This window comes from Cygnus atratus, chromosome 3 (genome assembly GCF_013377495.2).
Source record: "Cygnus atratus isolate AKBS03 ecotype Queensland, Australia chromosome 3, CAtr_DNAZoo_HiC_assembly, whole genome shotgun sequence".
NCBI classification, from domain to species: Eukaryota; Metazoa; Chordata; class Aves; order Anseriformes; family Anatidae; genus Cygnus; species Cygnus atratus.
The window spans coordinates 69,007,286-69,029,992 of NC_066364.1; the positions used below are offsets into that span (position 1 = coordinate 69,007,286).

Below are 22,707 nucleotides of genomic sequence, written 5' to 3' on the forward strand. Positions count from 1 at the left end.
AGGGAAATAAACTGCACAACAGCAGCTGGGAGAGAGGAGTGAGAACATGTGAGAAAACCAGCCCCGCAGGCACCAAGGTCAGTGCAGCAGGAGGGCAGGGGGTGCTCCAGGCAGGCAGCAGCAGTTCCCCTGCGGCCTGAAGAGAGGCCCCTGGTGGAGCAGGCTGTCCCCCTGCAGCCCATGGATCCCACATGGAGCAGATCTCCACGCTGCAGCCCGTGGAGGAGCCCCCGGTGGAGCAGGTGGATGTGGCCTGGAGGAGGCTGCGGCCCATGGAGAGCCCCCGCAGGAGCAGGCCCCGGGCCGGAGCTGCAGCCCGTGGAGAGGAGCCCACGCAGGAGCAGGGGGGCTGGGGGGAGCTGCTGCCCGTGGGGGACCCGTGCTGGAGCAGTTTGCTCCTGGGGGATGGATGGACCCCGTGGTACGGAGCCGTGTGGGAGCAGTTCTTGAAGAGCTGCTGCCTGTGGGCAGCCCCCGCAGGCTCAGTTCGGGCAGGACGGCATCCCGTGGGAGGGACCCCACGTGGAGCAGGGGCAGGGAGTGACCGTGAGGGAGCAGGGGAGACGAAGCCTCAGGGACTGACCACAGCTCCCATTCCCTTCCAGCAGCTGGGGAAGGTGAAAAGAGGTGGAGGAGGTGAAGGCTTTTTCGGTTTCTTTCCTTTGTTTCTCATTTCTCTAGCTCGTTAGTAATAGGCAATCAATTTTATGAGTGTCCCTGCTCTGAGTATGTCTTGCCCATCATGATAATTTTCATTGCATTTTCTCCCCCCCCTTTTCCTTTGAGGAGGTGGTGCTTTTTCACCTCAGTAAAACCACCATGGTTATATATGAGACAAAGCACACAAACCCTGCAAATCCTAGAATGGTGTCAAATCTTCAGTGAAAATAAAGCTCGCGAAGCTCTGGATGCATGTTGCTGCTTCAGTTGCTGCTTCAGTTGCTGCAGAAGGTTCTTCGCCCTAAAGGTTTCTCAATTTGCTACCCCCATCTTCTCCAAGGAACAAGTCCCTTTAAGCAAACTGTTTTGGCCAAAGGCCTTGCGCAGGGCACTTCACATTTTTTCTCGACTACCCAGTAGGGCACGCAGGCTCCCAGTCAGCTCCAGCCCCAAAGTGCGCTGAGAGGGTGGGAAGGGGCACAACACAGCCCAGTTGCTTCTGCATTTTTTTTTTTTTTTTTTCCAAACGGCAGCTTCCCAGACTGGGTGACAGTAAGTCTCTGCTGCAATACTAGAAGACTAAGCAAATCACCCTGGAAATGCAACTAACACAAAAATAATCACACAAACCCTAAACAACAGAAGGAAAAAATGAGAAATTGAATGTTGGAGAAGATGATAAATTAAGAAGAGTTCGTGGGTTTCTTTGTTGTTTTTACATCTGTCCAGTTACATTATACCCCAGATAGATAAATCAAATATTAAAATAATAAAACCAGAGAAGTGCCACCCCAAATGCCAGAGACTTACAGAAATGCAGAGTTACTACCATGAGTGAAGCAACATTTGTAAATGAAGTAGTATCTTTTTCTTCTCTTTTGCTTTCTGGTTAGAGATGTTCTGTCCACACAAGCTTTTCTTATCATCTTAGATTAATATAAGCATAAAATCATTATTAAGTTACTTATTTGAAGTTTTTAGTCTGGTAATTTTCCTGATCAAGTTTTTACTCCAAACAAGCATTAAACCTCTTATCCTTTAAGATACACGTTTCCTGTCACATCAGGAAAAGGGATCAATAGTCACTAATCTCCATTTAGAGCTCACTTCTAGGCTTACTACCTTAATGAGAAACCAACACATTTGTAAGTTTGCTATTGTGGGAGGATCATAAAAAGCTAATCCATGATTAATGACGCATCAGCCTTCCTTTTGTGACCATAAAGTGTGTACTTTAAGGAAGCATCCAACCTCTGAACCTGTAGGATCAGAGTACCATCAGAGTACCCCATTTCACCTGCAGGCCACTATTCCTTACCAGCCCTACGAGGCGTTCTGGGGGCTTGCTGCCCACTAACCCATTTTTAGGAGGATCTTGTGAACCTTTCCTTGGCACATCACCAAACATGTGGAACTTGAAACCCCAGTGGGTGATGGACACTTTGCTGTCATAGCAGACATGTAACAGGGACACCTGCACGTCTGTTTGGTAACAGTAAGGAGTTTTGTGTTAAACTGGTTTTGGGTACCTCCTACCTGGACAGGGCACAATGCTGTCTCGCAAGTGGGTCTGACAAGCTGGCCATCCCTTCCTGTAAAATACATAGAAATAGAATATTCTGATGTTGCTGTTCCCTAACTTTACCATCCTCTCTTCTGCTGACCTCACTTAGCATTGTATTGTAGAAGTCTGCTAAGAAATAGAAATATTGTACATCTCTACCCAAAACGTATGTGGTCATTTTGCCCAGGAGCATTAAACACATCAATCAGCTCAATCAACCACCTTGAAAATAATGAATCCTCCTAAATGACTGGCTCCATGATGTGATAAATCCACTTACTGGTACCAACAGACTTTTGAATTATCGCCACTTCAGACCAAGCACACAAAATGACTTCACAGTCTATGTTACATGTACATACATATGTACGCTATGTACACTATATTCCCTGATTATTTACAGCCTTTTCACCTCTGAGGTTCTGGACTTATGCTTTCCACATCTGAGTTTGTGCTTTGCAGCAGGGTGCAAACACCACATATTTTCACATACGAAGAACAAAGGACACAAGATTCCTTATTCTTTTCCTCCACGTCTCCATCACCTCTTTTCTCAGCTCTGACTCTCGATTGTAAAAGAAAGTTGAATTTAGGCAAATCTTATCAGTCACAAGCAGAGTATGGTTGCTGAGTGTCAATTAAGACAATATTAAGACAAACACACATTAAAATGCTCAATATACATTTCCTCCGTTTGTTACCAAATCAACTACATCAGAATTGTATTGCCACTACGCTCCTGTAAACAGTGTGGAAAAACAGCACACAATCACAGAATATAAAACCTTTAACAGAATACACATCCATAAAAAAACAGGACTAGGTTTATACAAGCATCTCAAATTGCTTATTTGTGTAGTACAGTTAGCATATGCAAATTGATATGCTACTTTTCTCCTACAAAGTGTGCACTCACATGCAATATGGCAGTGTTTTATTATTATTTATAATGAACTTGCACACAATATGCAGTTTGAACAGAATCACACAGAACTGCAGACCGGCTAAGGTTGGCAGGAACCTCTGGAGGCCACCTGGTCCAAACCCCTGCTTAAGCAGGGACACCCAGAACAGGCTGTCCAGCACCATGTCCAGGCATCTTCTGAAGATCTCCAAGCGGAGAGACTCCACAACCTCTCTGGACAACCTGTTCCATCACTCCATCACCCACATGGTAAAGAAGTGCTTCCTGATGTTCAAAGGGAACCAACCTCTTGTGCTCCAGTTTGTGCCCATTGCCCCGTCTTGGGTCTGGGCACCACAGAAAGAGCCTGACTCTGTCCTCTTTGCATGCCACCTTCAGGTGTTTACATACACTGAAGAGATCCCCCCGAGCCTTCTCTTCTCCAGGCTGAGCAGTCCCAGCTCTCTCAGCCTGCCTCACAGGAGAGGTGCTCCAATCCCTTCATTATCCCTGTGGCCCTTTGCTGGACCCTTTCCAGTATGCCCATATTTCAAACCCATGTATATAAATCAAACATTTTGGCTTAAAGTTCCAGGTGACTACAGGCAGACACTTGCAACTTAAGATCACAGAATGGTTGAGGTTGGATGGGACTTCTGGAGACCATCTGGTCCAACCCCCCTGCCAAGTAGGATCACCTAGAGCACATTACACAGGATGGCATCCAGGCGGGTTTTAACTATCTCCAAAGAGGGAGATGTCACCTCTCTGGGCAGCCTGTTCCAGTGCTCTGTTGCCCCTACAGTAAAGAAATGTCTCCTCACATTCAGCCAGAGCCTCCTGTGTTTCAGTTTGTGCCTGTTGACTCTTGTCCCGTCGCTGGGCGCCACTGAAAAGAATCCGTCCCCATCCTCGACACCCTCCCTTCAGATACTTGTATACATTGATAAGATCCCCTCTCAGTCTTCTCCAAAATCAATGAAGAGAACAGAACTCTGGAAAGAATATTCAGCTAAGATTATGCCTGCAGCATTGTTATACTGGCCTGAGATTGTCATATTTTGATTCATTACTGCACATTTGTGTACCCACTTGCACTGCTGGCAATTAAGATGTCTAAAGTCCAGCTGGAACAAACGTTTCTGTGAGTTCTACCAGCGCTGCCCCTCAAGGTGGTAGCACCTGAGAAACTCTAGGTAACAAGCACATCACTGATGCACAATTGTTTGATCACAGAAAAACAAGAAGTATTGAGAATTGTATCACAATAAAAAAAGGCTGAAATTTAGTCAGATCACATCGTTCTTGATGCTCATCACCACTGTCAAATGTTTCTACAGCACTTAAGTTCATCATGGAGCCTGAAGCCCTCAAACATTTAATACTAACTCCTGTTCTCTCATTCTCCAGTAATTTTTAAGTAGTTTGCACAAAATATAGACCTCATGAGGCACATTGGACTACGTAAAATCAAAGACTGTCCCTAAAAACTAGGAACAAAAAACCTACTCAAGCATAGTCAAGGTTGGATAAAGGAATGCACTGCAATCATTATACTTTCTAGAATGAATCAGAAATTTAAAACTAATATTGTGTTTTCTGTTCACATTACACGGAAAGGTATTTTTTGAACAATCAATAAAAGATAAGTAAGTCAAAGCATTACCATGCTATCTGAAATTAGAACTAAATATTAGTAAGAGTTACCATGGCTTCACAAGAGTCACTAAAGATCCTGTTGATTAACTGTACTGCAAAATTTCTGCCATGATTTTAGCAATACTCCAATTTTAGAATATCAATATATACTGAAAAGGGCAGATAATAGATTTTTATATACATAAACACACCTGTTTTTTAAATACGCTTGTTCAACATCTTTAATCAACTCTTCCTTTAATTTGTATCCGGGCTCCAATGTACATACAAAGTAGAGGAATTTGATTCAAGAAATGCAGCACTAATAACGATACTTTCCTTAAAATGGAAAATGTATTCTCCCTGGGCGTCTACAATATACATTGAAGGTATGTATTTCAAGATTAAAAATAGATTCTTAAATTCACAAAAATAAAACAAATACAAACAGACAGGCACAAATATTGGTCATGCAGTTTTAAAATCATTAGGTGAGACAGATGATACCCAATCTCACAATTAATCTGAAATATCACCACACTCCTGGGCAACATAGCTCTATTGACTGGAGACTGCAGAAGAAAAATGCAGTTTCTAACTTGCCTAGAAAGCCAGCAACATGAACTGAAACCAGTTCCACAGAACTGACATGCACCAGCACCCCAGTTACCATTCTTAGTCTCAGTTTTGTTGCCTTCATTTTGAAGTTTGACCAAATGATGAATATTTCAGTCACGAAAAATAAACAGGAGCATCTATAAAAGCCAAGAAGTCTACTTTCTTTCTGCTAAAGAATTTCATCTATTTGTTTTCACAATTACAGACATCCCTGCCAAAGACATTACAGAAATGTAAAATCCTAAATCAGTATCCACGATGAACTACTGATGCTCGTGAGATGAAGATTAACCTCACTGCACCCAATCTTTCATATTTATCTTCTAGGAGGAAAAGGGGAAAATTCAGCAGTGAAATCTGGTTCTACTTCAGCCTTCGAAGCTTACACCCTTAAAATCCTACCCTTGAAAAATATAATACTGATATGTCTATATAGTGTTATCAGTTTAAGGCAAGAGCTAATGGCATACATAACATGAAATACAGAAAGCACACAAACCCCTGAGGGTGAAGGTAAGAGTCTGTGGAATAGAAGACACTGGAGATGTCATTTCTCTTGTCCCTCTATCCCAGGATCAGGTACTGAAAATGCTGCTGGATACACTCTTATACTAATGTGCTGATGGCTAGCAGAGCTAGCTGGAGTTCCAATGTAAACAGACTTTTTATTTTCCTCCCAGAAAATAAGCAGTAAGATAAGTGCAGAGAAATAATCAGTTAAGCATTTAGTAGGATGAACAGAATTCCTTTTCACCTATTTCCCAACATGCTTTTTCCACTCACAGCTGAGATTAGACTTTTGAATTTTGTTCGTTTGTTTTTTTAAATTACTGCCCTCCTCGCTCCAAGCATTATTTTACACATGGTGGATCGAGGCAATCCAGCTAATCGATTTATATTAATGAATGTTTTTGGCACAGCATCACTGTGTCTCAGGAAAGCCCACGTACCATATACCAAGTATTTGTCTAGACAGGGTCCAAGTGGGAAAGACATGTCCAGGAACACTCCACATCCACATCTGTTATAATATACATTGCAACAAAATACAGCTTAAGCATATCAATCCTTAATACACAAAGTATTTCATATATTACCTTGGACAAAGTGGTTGTTCATTCTGAATTAGAAAAATATTTTAAAAGTCATATACCCTTAAAGCGTACGGATTATCCCTCCTGCCCCCATTAAAATGGACAATACATGGGAGTCAAGATACAAGATTCAACAAATCAAAGGCTTACATAAAACCTGTGGTCATAAGAAATCAGCCTGTTTTTAATACTGCTAATACTTATTGCTCTGTTGACTTTTCTGTTACTCCACAGCATGGAATAAGTAAACAAATCACAAAAACAAACATTAGAATATAATTTTTTTTTTAATTTTTATAAATAACTTATCTGTTACAAAGACAGTTTACCCAGCTAAATCACAAAACCATCAACTCAAGATATCCAAATTAGGTTTTATTAATAAACAGGTAAAAACTGATTTGTCAATCTTCACATAGAACTGCAGATGAAGCTGAAAAACAAGGCCTCATTTTATAAACAAAATGCATTGAATGCAAGTGCTTTGGGTCTACTGCCTAATTACCTGGGATTGGCATTTTCTTCCCACATAAAAAAAATGCAAAGCCTTCAAAACAAAGGCCTTTGTGCATTCACATAGATCACTTGTAAAATTCCTAATGACAATGTCCACTGGCAAATGTTTACAGTGGGTGACAGTCTACTTTGTCTCTTGCTACATTGTTAGCACTCCCTCCAGCCTCACTCTAAGTGCTGCTACATGATGTGTGCTGTCTTTCATACACACTGCACTGTAATTCCATTTCCTTGATCTGTTAGATACATTCCTGATCACGTGAGTATTTTCCTTAAAAAAATAGATCATCAACATAAAGAGATGCTTGAGGTTGCTTCAGTGTTCAAGTCTGTTTGATTTCTCTTTTCCAGCCTTTATTTCAGTTGTCCTAAATATTGCTATCCTTGTTTTCTATAAATATGAGACTTCACCACAAAGTCGGGTTTAGAAACTGGCTGCCAAAACAGGAAAGCATTTAAAGTTCTTGAACAAAGCTGTATGATGCTGCTGCTGTTGATTTTGGCACTGTGTGTACTTCCCCAACGAATCTCTCCTCAGGAGTCTGCAAGATACCCAGCAGATGAAGCAAGCTTAACTCGGATGCTGATCTGTTGGTGGGTTGAAAAGTTTTAGTTTAAAAAGTTTCCTCATGCCAGACAAAATGCTACCTTGTGTCACCCACCGTAAAACTCAGTGTACAGAGTGAACTATATGCATAACTCTTCCAACTTTTCCTGCATTTTTACCACGCTGCATCTGCAGGTCTTCACAGATCATCAGCATTTACAAGAGCAATGTACAGAATGAGCAGAGGAAAGCTATTTTGTGCATAGTTTCTTATTAATGCTCTTATTTTAAGGCATTGCTTCTCTCAGATAAAAGCTTAAAAAAAGGGACATGATCGTGCTTAATCACTTAAAGGGAAAAAAAGTTAACAAAAAGACTATTACACTATACATACAGAAGTACAAGAAAATAATAAAGGTGAAGAAAAGAAATCACTTAAAGCAGGCTCTAGAGCTATGTACAGTAGGAAAAGCTTTGGGGTATTTCACTGTGTATTGTACAGACAACGCATGCAGTTTTTCCTTTTCATCTTTAGATGTGATTGTACTGATTTCTGGCTTCACAGAGATGTTTTCAGGGAAGACAAGGCAAAGAGTACCACTGTTTTGTGAAATTCCTCCCTTTATCAAAGGCACTATGTGGCAGCAAACAGTTTAAATAGTTAAACCTTGTTCCTTTTAGATTTCCTCTGTGCATGTAGTGTTTCACTGAAAGCTCCGAAAACAAAAAACGCTAGCACTCTGTTCCTTTCCCCTGTCAAAATTCAGTAGTGACATCGGGGCAGAGAAGAGGATGGGCAACACCCAAGCACTGAACACGGCGTGTTACCGGGATACTGGTAATACTGCACATGGTTTAGGCAGCTGGCAACCGAGTCTTTCAGCAGATTACCTTTCAGCCGATGAGTTTCAACTGCCTGTGACACAACACTGAGGTATTACTAACTCTGTGGGCTGACATTTAACATTAGCAAAACACCATCTCGTCACACCTTCAATTTTACAAAATCCTACACATATATGCTTTTTATGCCCCCCAATGACTGGATAGTTCCTTGTACGTTTGCTGTGGTTTTACAAAAGATAACGGGCCTGTTGGCTCAGAAATGCCTGGGCATTTCACACTGTTCACAACGATTTAAGGCCGGGTGATTTAAAAAAGTACAGGCAGTACAACTCCACTGAGCTCCCTCATCTTCATCTGTGTCTGGAACAGTCTTTGGTGTTTTCACAATGGACCTCTGATCTGTGACATGAAAGAGATAAGATAAGCAGTTACTAACCAAGAACAGCATGGAAAGAATTTTGAGATGATTTTTCTCAGTAACTGAGAACTATCTTGTTCCTCTGAGAACTGCACAGTTATTACTAGCGACAGAGGCAGCTTTTTACCACCCCCTTGACTACAGCTTGATTGTAAGTCAGCCAAATGGCACAACGTGAAACTACAAAAAGCAAGTTTCCCATCCCTTCACTCTGTTTTCTTCCCTTCTGGTTTCAGCTCAGAGCTGTTGCAGGAAAATGAGATGAAATTTACAAGTTCATCAGCATAGGAAACATGCAAAAGATTTTTAAGTATGAAGTCTATGGAGAAGTCCAAATTATTTTTATGATAGAAAATAAGTGCTTTGCAACCTTTTCATGTATTTAACATTTTAACCCTAGAGTGGATATTGAGAGTTCTTCCCCAAACCTGATAACCAGATACACTAAAGAAAAATCAAAGCCCAGCTCTGTCATGCTGTACAGCAATCCTCCCAAGCATAAGAGTGCATCTTTTTCCATGGCATGTTAGACAACAACCTTAAGCTATTTTAGAAGAGAAAAGATTAAAAGTGAAGAGATGAAAAAGATGAAAAGAGAGGAGTGATTCCTGAAGTTAAGGGTTCCTTGTTTATACAACTGCAGCAAAGTCTTTTAGCCAATTATTTCAACTGGAGAACCCCTCATTAGCAATCATCCAATTGCAACTTCTGCACGATGACAGAGAGCCTCCCTGAGGAAGTACAATGCTATATAGATCACAATGGTAAAAAATTATTTTTCATTTTGTGGAGAGTGATAACTCTGGTCTAAGTCTACAGTCTGCATCACACTTAGTGAAACTTAAGATAAAATGAAAATTAAATTTTATGAAGGATGAAGATGCAGTACTGATGAATTTATTACAAATTTTATTAGGATTTTATTAAGAAAAGAAGGGAAGGACAGAAGGGACTTTAGAGGCTTATAAACCAGTTAGAGTTAGCTTTGTGTTTTCAAGAGGGCTAGTACCAAGTTATTAGACATTTAAATTTGTGAGTCAATGCAAACGCTAACAACTAGTAAAAGGAAATGAAAGTTAATTTCCTTCTATGATAGGCTGGCAGATTTGTATGCTCTTGTACAAGTAATCTATTTCACAATCAACATTTAAGTTAGAATCACAAGAAAGAACTTCGCATTAGATGGAAACCAGATATTTCAGATATTTAGCATTAAATCCAAATTTTACCAATACAGTACCTTTGGGTTTTGGTGGCACCGGACCAAGAAATCCAATATTATCATAAAAATTATGAATAGCACTGGGATTAAAATGTGGTCCTAAAAATGAAAAAAGAATGTGCAATAGTTTTTAAAATAAAATTGGATAGGAAAGCATATCAATTTGTTTCAGTAATTCCAAGAGACAGTACTATGATTCACTTATCTTTTATATAAAGGTGTCAGTGCAAACCAGAATGAGATATTAGTGGTGTCAAGAATACACAGAGAAACTTACTGCCTAAAATACACAATATAAAATGAAGTCAGAAACAAAATCCAGGAGTCCTGACTTCTACTGCCCAGCTCTTCTTAGCTGACTGACCAAGCTCTTTAAATATGACTTTCTTCCCCACTCTTAAATATTTACGAACATTTTATTAGTTCGGCTGAGACTTTAATTGTAACTGTATGATCTGCTATGTAGTATATAATACAGGTTTGGATTCGATACTTAGAGGAACTCCTAACTCCAATTTGCTGTAACACAGATATAGAATCTGAAATTTGAAAGAGGAGAGCACATAGAGTTACAACAGCACTTTGGTTGCTAACTAGAGATGCTGAATACAAGACAGAAACAGAAGATGGGAAAGAAGGACATGTACGTATGGGTATATTATTTAGAAAAACTTCTTCCCCCTCTTCACTGATATTCAAGTGACCAAAGAGATTTTTTTCCAGCATTTATTATATAAACGGTATTGCAAGTCTCCCTTCTGAGCCAAGTATGAGATAGGAATGACCACGGGATTAAGAAGAATCATAAAGCCAACAAAAACAAAAGGCTTAAAACAGTTACTTTCATGGTTCCACTCAAACTAATGTGATGATTTTGCAAACAGTATGTACACCCATAATTTAACACCCACTTTTGATACATGCAGACAGTGAAAGGAGAACATAAAATCAACATTTACAGTTGCCGATGTACTAAGAGCATACTGTACCTCTTGCTTGAAAAAGATCAATCTCTTTGGTTAGGCAATCTATGTCTATCTGCAGCTGTCTGTTACAACTTCTTAACTGTTGCATTTCTTCCAGCTGAAAAAATAAATCTGCCTGTTAGACTAAGTTTTCCCATTTTATCATCAGTTATCATTCACACATAGGTAGATAGCATTTATTTAGTTGTTTTAGAAGTGAAGATAAGAGAACCTTCCCTTGCAATGACCTTTGTTCCAGTCCAATCATAACCCTACAAAAAGTTTTCAGACCCACTGAACTCTTATCAGACTTCAGAGCTGACTGTACAACTCCAGATTGTCGTTAGAACAGAGCCAGTGGTCCCCCAGATCAATGGCTGATCTTCTGGCACTAAAAGCTTTATCAGTTTCTTTTGAGACTGGGACACGCATGAAGAACAAAAAAATACTGTGCAAAAAGCAGTACGACTATTCAGTTGTAGACTGAAACCTTTTGTGACTGCCTTCAAAAGCAACCCTTCACAAAGCAGTTGAACCGAAAATGCTGATGGCTAAATAATGCATGTTTAGTTTCTAAACTGCACTGTTCACCAGCTCAGTTCTAGCTGTACTGCCTATCACTAGTATATTGTCAAGATACGAGCCACTGTTCCTTTAATTTATTATGACAGACCATGCTTGTGGTTTATGTTTATAGCCTACAGACGTTTCAACTTACTGATGGAATTTGGGAAACAGAATTCGATCTTTTCAGCCGCCTTCGTGTCAGATTATTCTCCATTTCATTGACCTCTGATTTTAGTTTATCCAACTTTTTCTTTTGAATCTCAAGTTCTCGTTGAAGTCGCTCCATCCTGGCCTTCTGGTGTACCAGTAAAGCTGCAATACATAAAGTCCCGTTTTATCTACTTTATTATCTTTCATATGACAACATCAGTTAAAGATGAAAGTTAGTATTTGGCAAAATATAGACAAACGTTTCTACAGATTGCTTTTCCATTCTCCTCACAAGAAAGTCTCTGACATAAAACATTAGATTTTTTCAAACAGCACAAATCAATTGCAGACAACGAGCAAATACAATGAGAAAGTCATACCATGTGATAGATAGATGACCATGCACAATTTAGCTGTAATCTGTAAAAGTCTTTTTCAAGAACCCAGCAAATCTACAAGAACAGCTACCAGAAACCAACAAACATTTCCTTGCATTGTGTTCTGCTCCATCACTGTAAAGGAGATGGGATGAATGAAATTCCGGAGAGAGCACTGCACGGCAGAGCACTATATATGCGAGGCAAGAACTGAGACCTTGACTTTTATTACTGTTTGGATTAGAACATAATCCAGTGTTCTTTTCATAGCAGGAGACATCAAGCGAAACCAAAACAGAAAGTACTACAAGCAATACTGCTGGTAAACATCAGTTATATTTATCACAGAGGCTGGACTGCATGCCATGTATGTACCCCCGAACTGGGGTGCAGAACCATTAGCTCAGCTTCTAATTTCTATCGCTGCTTTCTATTCATACATCAAATAACATAAGGAGGTCTAATTTAGAGACAGCAACGTTAGCATTTAAACGAAATCTTTTTAAACCTATGAAGAACATAAATAGAACATGCAATTAAATTTATACAAGAGTTTAGCTCATTAAAGATAGGTATACTGTTAAATATCACCAAATGAGCACATAACACCGCTCAAATCAATGACGACTTTCTATACAAATGAAAGAAATATTTCATTAAATAATCTCAACAATCATTTCAACTTCTGCATAGCTGTTCATCCATTAAATTAATAAATCGTGTAAATACGGACCAGCTTCGCAGACTACAGCACTGTGGAAATTATTCAGAAATAGCAACAAAAAAAGTATTAAAAAAGGTAGAAATTTGCCTCTGAAACAAAGCATTTAAACACGACTGGCTAGAACATGAGGTTTCATTCACCACAGTGTCTTTCAGGTACCAGTAAGGTCAAAGCACTAATTTGGCTGGTTAGGTTCCCTGAGTAGTAGCAGCAGAAAAAAAAGGCACATCGAAAAGATGAAACTTTCCACATCTTCAGCAGGTAGAACTGCCCTCCGTTGCAATTCCTGCCTGTTCGCTCACCCACGCACCATACTTTCTCTCTCGGGGGTTCTTCAGAGGGAGGAATCATGCCAAACTATTTTTGCATTTTTGTACAGTGTTAGAGAACTGTAAGGCCTTACTCAGATTCAGTCCAGGCTTTTAAGCCGCACGTGTTCAAAACATATTGAAATGACAGAGCTGTACTGGTTTCTACTTGTTTTTGTTCAGTTTAGAAGTGTTTATATAGATGGACAGCTTTATCTGCGGTAGCCACACGCCACGCTACAGTAGAAGGTGCAGCTGTGCTCTCCCATAGTACAAAAGCATTGCAACTGAAATCCCAAGATACAGATTTTTGTTGAAGACTGAGAATTAGCAGGTAAGTGGTCTCAAAATACAGCCTCCCCTCTCAAACAGCCTTTACAAACAACTGAGGAAAAGAACTTTGTTCTGCTGATGAACTCCAGGAGCCAGAAACATAGCTGCAATGATACAGAAAGGAAATCAAAGACTGCCTTGCCCCTACCCTACTCTTGCAGGGAGATCACAAAGCCTTTTTCCTCCTGGACTTATTTTCTACTTTTAGACAAGTCCCTTCTGCTTTCATTGCCTCGGTATTACTGGTGAACCAACTCTTCGAAGGCCAGGTTATTGGGATGTGACCCGCAGCAACACAGCTGCACTCTACCAAGCAGGCCCAGGACTCTTCAGACCTGCCAGAAGTACAGATGCAGGCTGTCGGTTAGCAGCGATTATGCTGCACGTGCAAGGCGAGAAAGAGTGCTATCAGAGTATCTCCAGGACACACGGCATGGCACGGATTCAAGAGCAAGGCTTTGAATAAGACTGCCTCTTTGGAAGACCTTTTTTTTTTTTCCTAGCTGTGCTCCTAAAGGGCAAGCAAACAACTCATTTCGATATTCTCCAACATCTGCGGTTGACAAATTCAGTTGTCATTACGGAATTGCACGGGGTGCGGAAAGCACTGATGGATGCCCACAGCATTTTCATTTTCACATCACTTTCCAGACACTATTCAATTTTTTTCTCCTAGCTGCTTTGTGACTGTTTTACCGTTTTAAATCCCCAAATATTTTGTTTTAAACACACTTATTACAAAATTACCATTATGATTAAAGAAAAATAATCATTTGCTATTGCTATGCTAAACTTCTACTAAAAATAACTTGGATAAGGAACTGACAAGACATTAGTTCAAGTGCTGGCTTTTATACAGAATTTGGCAATTTTGCATAAATCCTCATTTGGCAGCTGTAGAAAAATAACGGGGTGACAAATCCCCCCACCAGTACTTATTAACGACGAACAGCAATGTAAGTAATCGGCTCCCCCTAGTGTTGATCAGAGCTAGTGAAAATGTTAACAAAACTGCAAAGGGCATCTCTGAATTAAAGGAGATTCAGGTACTAGGTCTAGTGGAGAAACGTATTTGTCTTTTTTGATAATCCTGTGTTACTTGCAGGGATGGGATTCCACCTGTGCAGGCAGCAGAGGCACATGCCAGTTTATTCTCTATCGGCTAACTTGCAGTACAAAACAGAAAGGCTCAGGCTTGCACTTACATATTCAGACATCCTTAAAAAGAAGCTATGTACTGTCATCACCATAGCACAAGAACTACCAAGCCTGCCTCCTTGACTCACTGTTAGCGTACCACAATTTGAACAGATTTCATGGCCGTGTTTCATATTTCATTATGTGGAAATGGGGTACTGTGCACCCTCAGTGATTTCAGCTTTGCATTCTACATTCAACAGATTGGCATGAACAGCGCACTTCCATTCTCTGACAACATGCACATCAATGTCTAAGGAAACAGTGGCACTTCCCACTAAACAGCTGCAAACCATTTTAATTATAGGAAGCATGCAACCTGGGAAGACAAAAGACCTTTGCTCCTTCAGAGACCCATTCTAACAGGTATTGAATATAATGTGTTTGAAAATGTATACCTAATTGTTTTCCCAAAGCATCTGTGAATGTGAATTTTAAACAATTAATGCTTTAGATGATCTTTTGTTATTTTAAGTGTACCTAAGAAAAAAGCTAATACAGGGACACAATGATTCCACCCTACTCTATAGACCTATGAATTTTCATTCTCAAAATTTCTTAGTTGTTACAATGTGGAGAAAGGAGAATTCTGGTAATGCAACTCCTCTGTGGCAACAGGTTTGTGAAATTCTTGAGGACAAACCTCTGTTCATGCATACTTTCAAAATCTGTACCTGAAGCTCCACAAAATCCCCTTATTTAACACGCAATTTCAACACTTCATACTGATTTCTGTTATCCTCCTCTAACGCCCTTCCCACTTTTTTTTTTAATGCTTTGAACGAGAGCTCTACTGAGGGTGCATATGCCTGATATGCAGAGCCAAATATAATGCTGTATGTTTTCTTATGTCACATTATGCAATGAACTTAAGGACTCTTACAGCACGGGGCACAGCTGTATCTCAAATCTCTCTTTTTTAAGAGCATCTGTAAGGATTGGTTAGTATTTTAAGAAATTTGCTGCAGCCTTTTTCCCTTTTTGAAAACTTTAAAAAGCTCCAAGAAGTGAGAATTATGCAAAATGTTGAGTTACTAAACTAGTTTTGCAATGAATATATTGACATTAAAAACACAGTGGCAAGAGTTGCTAAGTAAACGTACATCCACATAAATACCTATACACCTGGTACAGGTGATTACGTCTGTAACTATGTATACCAACCCCTCCTGAAGTTAAAGAAAAAAATACGGAAGTGTCAGTCAAAAGCCAAACAGTATTGAACTAAGGGACTTAAGCTTTACTGTATGACAACATAAAGCTACAAATTATGTAATAATTTCTTTTCTTGATAGCACAGTTGCTTGCCCATTACAGAGGCTGAAAGCTCAGCAGAGAATGAGCAATTACTCAATAATTGGTTAGCCTCACTATTCAACATATGCCTGCAAGCATAAACATTTCCGAGCACTGAATTCTCAGCTTCTATGAGAGTATCGCTGTTTGTCATCTGTAAGGCACTTATATAACATACTGAAATCTCTGTTGAGTATATTAGTAAAGTTGTATTACACACTGAAATCTCGTAAGTAATGGGAATTGATACTCTTGTATATACAGGACACTGATACTAAATAGATCAGCATAAAAGTTTATCCTCTTCTGGCTGTCCTTTTCAGCATGCTTCCAGTATGATTTTTCTAACATTATTAATTCTTATTGACCTCACTAGTGGATGGGTGCTGTCAACATTTCCATGAGCAAGTCCCCAGGATCTCAGACTGGAATTCCAGAAAACAAGGAACATACAATTAGCAACTGCTTCTGGAAAGTCTGCCAGCAGTCACTTCCTTGGCATCAAAGTCAACTGCAGAGAGATAACCTAGTATACTGGGGTAACACGTATGTCTTAACTACATCAGTAGTATCTGAGCATTACCCTACTTGTTTTCACATCATACAGCTTCCATTTCTGGCGCTAAGCCAAACAAAAATCTGTGACAGCCTTCTGCTACCCACTGAGACTTAAGGGAGAGAAGAGCAGAGGAAACCATGGCAGAAAACCAGAATGTAATCAAGAAAAGAATAGGCTGGGGTGCCTACACAATATTAGACTTGAAATAAAGTCCCTTGGACAACTTCGGTTCTGCAATGTCTTCATTTATCTCTAGACTCACGATTTTGTAACTTGTATGAATACAGAACTACACCTTTTGTGTTTGCCTTTTTAAAATCCTCCCTAAAGAGAAATCTGGAAAGATAAACTCCATCATGGAGAACTACACTGACTTTCCTGTGGGACATCAGAGCAAGTTAACTGGCGGTTATGGACAAGCTCCCAGGCAGACAAGCCCTATGCTTTACCAGAGAGCCCCACGTCTATCCGCTGGCAGAAGAACGGCGTTCGTGACCTGCTCCAGGTTCTGAGTGAGCCCAGTACTCTCTAGTGGCCAGAGGCCATTCTGCTCTTAGCTGGTGAGACTTGAGGTCTTTTTATCCTGTTACTGCCCACCTGAAATCCTTGTCCCACACTATTCTGCTCTCTTCGGGAAGACTGTTTCATCCTGCCCTTTTGATAACAAGCTCCAGTCCTCATATTTAGGTATTCTAGTCAGGGCCGTACTTCTGTCTGAACAGAAACAAAGATGCCAGAATAAAGAAAAGAGAACTCCTGCCATCAGTTCCCTCTGCTTTTCACCAAAACAACTATGCTTACAGGCAGCGCTTGTCTGTAAGAAGGTCCAACACCTTCTATTCTCCTGGGCTGGACCATGCTTATGAATCTGTTTCACTGGAACAAAGTGAAAGAGATCTCCTTGATTTGACACCAAATCAACTCTGCTTTCCACATTCCTTCTACCCCAAGCCAGTTTTAGTTCTCCCTGCCAAGATACGGAGCTTTCTGGGCTGAAATGGAAAAGCTGATGAAAATACATTTTTCTCTAATCAGAGCCAGAGAAACTACTCATCTGTTTTGGCTAAAATTAAAGTGAGACACGCACCTGGTATGGATGGATTCTGCACAACCTTGCTAAACTACATATAGCCTAGAACATGGCCTCACAATGGAAAGCACCAAGTAACTTAAATCACATTTAGTATGTACAGAAAACACAAAAACAAAGCCAACCACCTCTAAGAAAAAGATCCATCTCTAGAAGTAGTAATTAGGACTTCCAGATAATACAGTCATACCAGTAAAGTCAGTCATAAACATCTCAACTTTCGAAAGATTAAATCGTAACAAAAAGAAAAAATACTGCACTTATTACAGCAGAAATGGAGCTACATATGCCAGAAGTCCCAAGCACTTCTGAACTTGGGAAACATGAGCGTGCTTTATGCAAACTAGTGAAGGACACAAAAGGAAGGTATTTCTCCAATGTCAGCACTGAAACAAAAGCTACACCAGCCCACAACATGCATCTACACTACTAGAAACTGTGTCTACGCCTTGGCTTCAGGAACAACTGGGCCCCACATGAGCCAGTCAAAACTTCCGAACGCAAGGCTGCACGGCAGAATTGGGCTTCATGAACTTGCCTCAGCTTGGTAAAGTAGATGCTGATGCCCACTGCTTGTAGAGACAACAGCAAGTCTGTCTAGAGCAGCCATTGCTATTGGGGGAACAAGAGATGAAGAGCTGGACCTGGCAGAAGTCAGTCCCCCAGTCAGAAAAGGGGAACAGGAGAGAGGACACCCTTCCCCAACAAACAGCTCAAATGCAGGGTGCCTGTGAGGTAAGAGCGTTTACAGTAGTAAGGATGAGATTCCTCTTGCTTCATTTCTGCGTACCTTAAGTTACCTAGAACTAAAGTAGGCAGGAAAGAGTAAGGAAAGGGGAATACCACTTCTAGAGGGCATTTGTTTCACTTATCTACATATGAACCCCATTCCTAAGTTCTTTAATTCTTCACACATTGTAAAACACTGCCTAGGATGATTTAGTTTCATTTAGTTTCGACACCTAACCTTTAGATACTTGAGTTAGGATGGGCCATTCTCTCACCAACAATATAATTGCCTCCAGAAGTAGTGCATAAGCTAAAATCACTTTCAATTCACTTAATTACTACAGTACTGCAGATGTGCACCAGCCTTAGTGTCCTGATCACTGTACTTACACAATGTCTAATCTGAAGCGTATTTAGAGTAGTCATGGAACAAAACAGCTTTTTAATGCCAAATTATTTGCTGAGTCCAAAAAGAACCAATAAGTTGAGAAATGATTTTGACAATCCATTCCGAGTACTGCAGAGATATCCTAAGACTCATTCAACGTCTTCACCCAAAAGGCCCACAGTAGCTTAATAAACCATCAAGATGGTAACAAAAGCACGTAAAAAATATTAAAACAGAAGAAAAAGATTAACAGATTGGGTTGCTGTATCACATTACGTTTTACTCTCCTTTCACACCACTGATCCTTTCCAATAGCTTTCTTTGGTGCGGTGCTCCATCTCAGTTTACAACGTAACAGAAGTATCAAGGCTTTAAGCATTTTATTGCTGGGCACACATTAGGAAACAGAGGCATTAGGTCCCACTAATTGCTTCTGAAGCCTGCTTTTCTTAAGTAACATTTGCAAAAACAAATTGTAATTTTTATCCAATGGAAACAGTATCTCAACTGATCCAAAAATCTGCCAGTAGACTTGTAACTTTAAATCATCAGGACAAATTGAACAAGCTTAGACATTTCCTTCAGAACAACAAAGAAACAAAGACACTATGACTCCACTTCATTAAACAGATAACGTATCTACTTAAGACAAACAGAAGAATTATCTCCAAATATTCAGTTGCATGTCTTTGCCATAAAAAGAAATCTACGACTCGCTTATAGACCTTTTATTTATTTAGGAAACGCTCAAGAATGCTAAAATTGAAGATAACATTAACATCACAAAGGTTATCAACTGCTTCACGTTCTGTAATCTACATACTGAATTGACAATGTGGTTGAAATCTCTACTATTTATATTAAGAATATTACCTTGCGTGTAGGCAGCATCATCAGATCCCATACTCAATTTCCGTGCATCACTGATCCTATCCACATGTGCTAAAACAGGGTCAGTAAGATGCTGGATACCCTCTGGTTCAACATAGTGATCGGGAAGGTTTAGAAGGTTTGTAGGTTCAAAGGTTGGGGAGACTACCCCTGGGGAAACTGCAGGGGGCTTATTTGGAGAAACTGTAATTTTAAAAGTATATTTTGTGTTAGGCTGCGTAACCACCACTCGAGGAGAGGTTGCAGTGGTGCTGTTGCCCACTGCTCGACTCTTGGGTGGATGGTGATGAATAAATGCAGGACCCATGCTTACTTGACCAGACATATTCCTAGAAGTGGCAGATACTCCAGGATTTGTCGATATGAAAAGCGTGGGCTGGTTCCGTACAACTTGATCATCTCCTGCTGTGGCATTTGCTGAAATGTAGACCTTAGGCTGACCACGTGTGATCACTTCATCAGTATTTGGAGGACTGGCCGATATGTAAACAGTGGGCTGACTTCTACTTAATGTCTGGCTGTTGAGGGAAGAGGGAGTAGTGGAGGTGCGAGGGCCAGTTGAGCGCAACTTAGAGGAACTGTTTCTTTGCGGTGGTTCAAGTTTGATTTCAATTTGGTTTTTGCGAGGTCCTGTGGATATATTCTGAATGTTGTATTGGCTATGAGCAGAAGACTGAGAGCTACCAGATGAATGAATCATAGGTGCTTGTGGAGTAGTAGGAGAACTGATAGGCATATAGACATGAGAAGTCTGGTGGCCTTGCTGGTTTGGCTGCGTTGAGTGTTGCGATGAGGTATGTGGCGTAGAACTGGATGTAGGAAGAGTAGTCCAAGGACTTGGCTGCGAAGGCTGGTAGACTTGCTGAGGGTGCATAGGATTAAACTGAGATGCCCAGCCTGGCTGCTGCTGCGTCTGTCGAGTTGTACCACTAGGAGCTGTGATATAAGGCCTAATATAGATAGAATTTCCCTGTGGACTGTTAAGTACGGGAGGAGGTACACCATGTATGTGCAAAGACGTAGGGGTATTGCGGCCAGGCTGAATGTTTGGGGCTAAAGTTACCATAATGGGGTTGAATCTGGGTGTTTGTTGAGACAAGTTAGATACTCCTTTGCTGCCTAGGTGAAATCCGAGGTGTTGCCCTGGATTAGAAGCACTAACTGTATTAGCCATTCCAAAGACATTAAATCCTTGTGGAACCTGCGCAGGTGCCGTCTGTGGTTCCTGCTGAAATAGTTCATTGCTGGGCTGACTGGTTTGAAGGTGTCCATCGCTAACGCTGTGAGCTAGAGTCCTACTTCCATTCATTCTACTTCCGTCTCTTACATGGTGATACACATTCTGTGACTGCAAATCCAAATTAAGAGAAGTCATGTGATTTCGTAGTCCAGGAATCCCAGAATCATCCGAAAAACCTAGGTCTCCTTCACCGTAGAGATACTTTGTGCTCTCCTGAGACAGAACTGCACAACAGGCATCCAAATTATTGTTATTCTATAAAAGACAGATGAAAGTTTAACATTACTGATAAAATACCATCATGGTTGGATATATATTTATATATGCATGAAATCATCACTGAAAAGTTAACAATGTAGCATCATATAGAAAGCTTTAGGTAGTTGGCCAGCATAGCTACTACACATGCACAAGGGGTCTGCATGTGAAGCTTACTAGTTTGAGAACAGCAACTCCATCACTGGCATCAAGGGCAGAGATCTGCATTGCTGCTGAAGCAATGACACTGACATCTTGGGTCTTGACAAGCTAACATGATACAGTATAATACACCTTGGATGAATACTTTTGCTATTCCTTCCCAATTTCAGAACAATCTGCAGCAATGACAAGTCTCCGGCTTGAGAAGAAAGTGACAGAAGGCAATTCACATTACCTGCATATTTCTGGTAAATAACTTAAAACCAAGATAAAAACACACATTTATTTTAAACATTCTTGCAAAAACTTCAGTACCCGTTATGCACTACCTCCTGCTGAAAATGAAAAGTGAATCTTGCGCAGAGAAGAAACATGCAGACCAAAGAAGTTGTACAGGAGTACATGACTTCAGAAGCAACGTAAAAAATTCAATTTATGCACATACAGCACATGATTACCCTTTTGCAAGATGAAACTATTAATGAAAACCCAGGGGACATTTATATTTTAAACCACTGTTTACAAAAAATTTTAAGTACTTGTATTTGTATAAAGTTTCTTTATAAAACTGGTAATAAGATGACTTGGAACAAAAACCACAACCTCGTTATTTTGCTTTTAAAGAACAGTTCAGAAGCAAATTAAGAGTTAATCCTGCTTCTGTATTTCCACAAATTCAATAACATTGTACTCATATCTCCACAATAGTTTCCCCACATAAGGGCTTTTAGAAGAGTGAACATGCACTGGTGGCATAACTTCAGAACACTGTGCTCTGTCCATATTACATTTTCTTAGACCACCCCGTGCCCTCCCCTTGCCCCCCACCTGAAGAAATAAAGGTTAATACTTTAAGCCAGAAGAGCACCTGTTAAGGCCCAGATGTTATTAAAATTAAATAGGTGTCAAATTTATCCAAACACACAGAACACCAGTTACCAGAAAGAATATAAACGATCAAGGCAAAAAATGCACATGCCAAGTAGTAACATTATCAATTAGTTAAAGAATACACAAGCAAGAAAGTGATTCACACTACATGCTTTCCAAACAGCTATTTTTGTTAAACTAGCACATAGTAGCTCTCATCTTTAAGCAAGATAAGAGCTTAGAGAGATGTGCAGACACAGCAAGAATGTATCAGGAAAAAAAGAAAAAAATGAAAGGACATAACAGAAGTGGGAGGACAAGCCTGAACTCCACCCACAAAACCAAAACTATGTGTTGATACAGGCCAGATGCAGTTCTGAATTCTTAAAGAAAAACACCAAAACCAAACATCAAAAAGACACCTTTAAAAAAAAGGAAAAAAACATGATTCCCTAAAGGCTGTCTAACTAGCCAGTCAAATAAAAGAATTGTTGCAGAAAAGTCTTGAGAGCGATTAAAATGGGCCAAATGATTTTTATGTATAATGGCTCTAGCTTGGAGTAAGGACAAAGTAAT

The 22,707-nt window shown here is 40.2% G+C and overlaps 1 protein-coding gene across 8 annotated transcripts in view; it reads right to left on the bottom strand.

The window, feature by feature from the left end:
* Positions 1-1,189: 1,189 nt before the first annotated feature.
* The window catches only part of TAB2 (TGF-beta activated kinase 1 (MAP3K7) binding protein 2), a 68,349-nt gene continuing 46,831 nt past the window's right edge, over positions 1,190-22,707 (bottom strand). For all 8 annotated transcript variants that reach the window (XM_035538762.2, XM_035538766.2, XM_035538763.2 and 5 more), the window contains 5 exons: positions 19,584-21,096; positions 11,711-11,871; positions 11,017-11,110; positions 10,046-10,126; positions 1,190-8,786 (listed from right to left, as the gene is read on the bottom strand). In XM_035538762.2, coding sequence (XP_035394655.1) covers positions 8,641-8,786; positions 10,046-10,126; positions 11,017-11,110; positions 11,711-11,871; positions 19,584-21,096 — 1,995 coding nt within the window. In that variant the 3' untranslated portion in view covers positions 1,190-8,640. The remainder of the gene's footprint in view (positions 8,787-10,045; positions 10,127-11,016; positions 11,111-11,710; positions 11,872-19,583; positions 21,097-22,707) is intronic.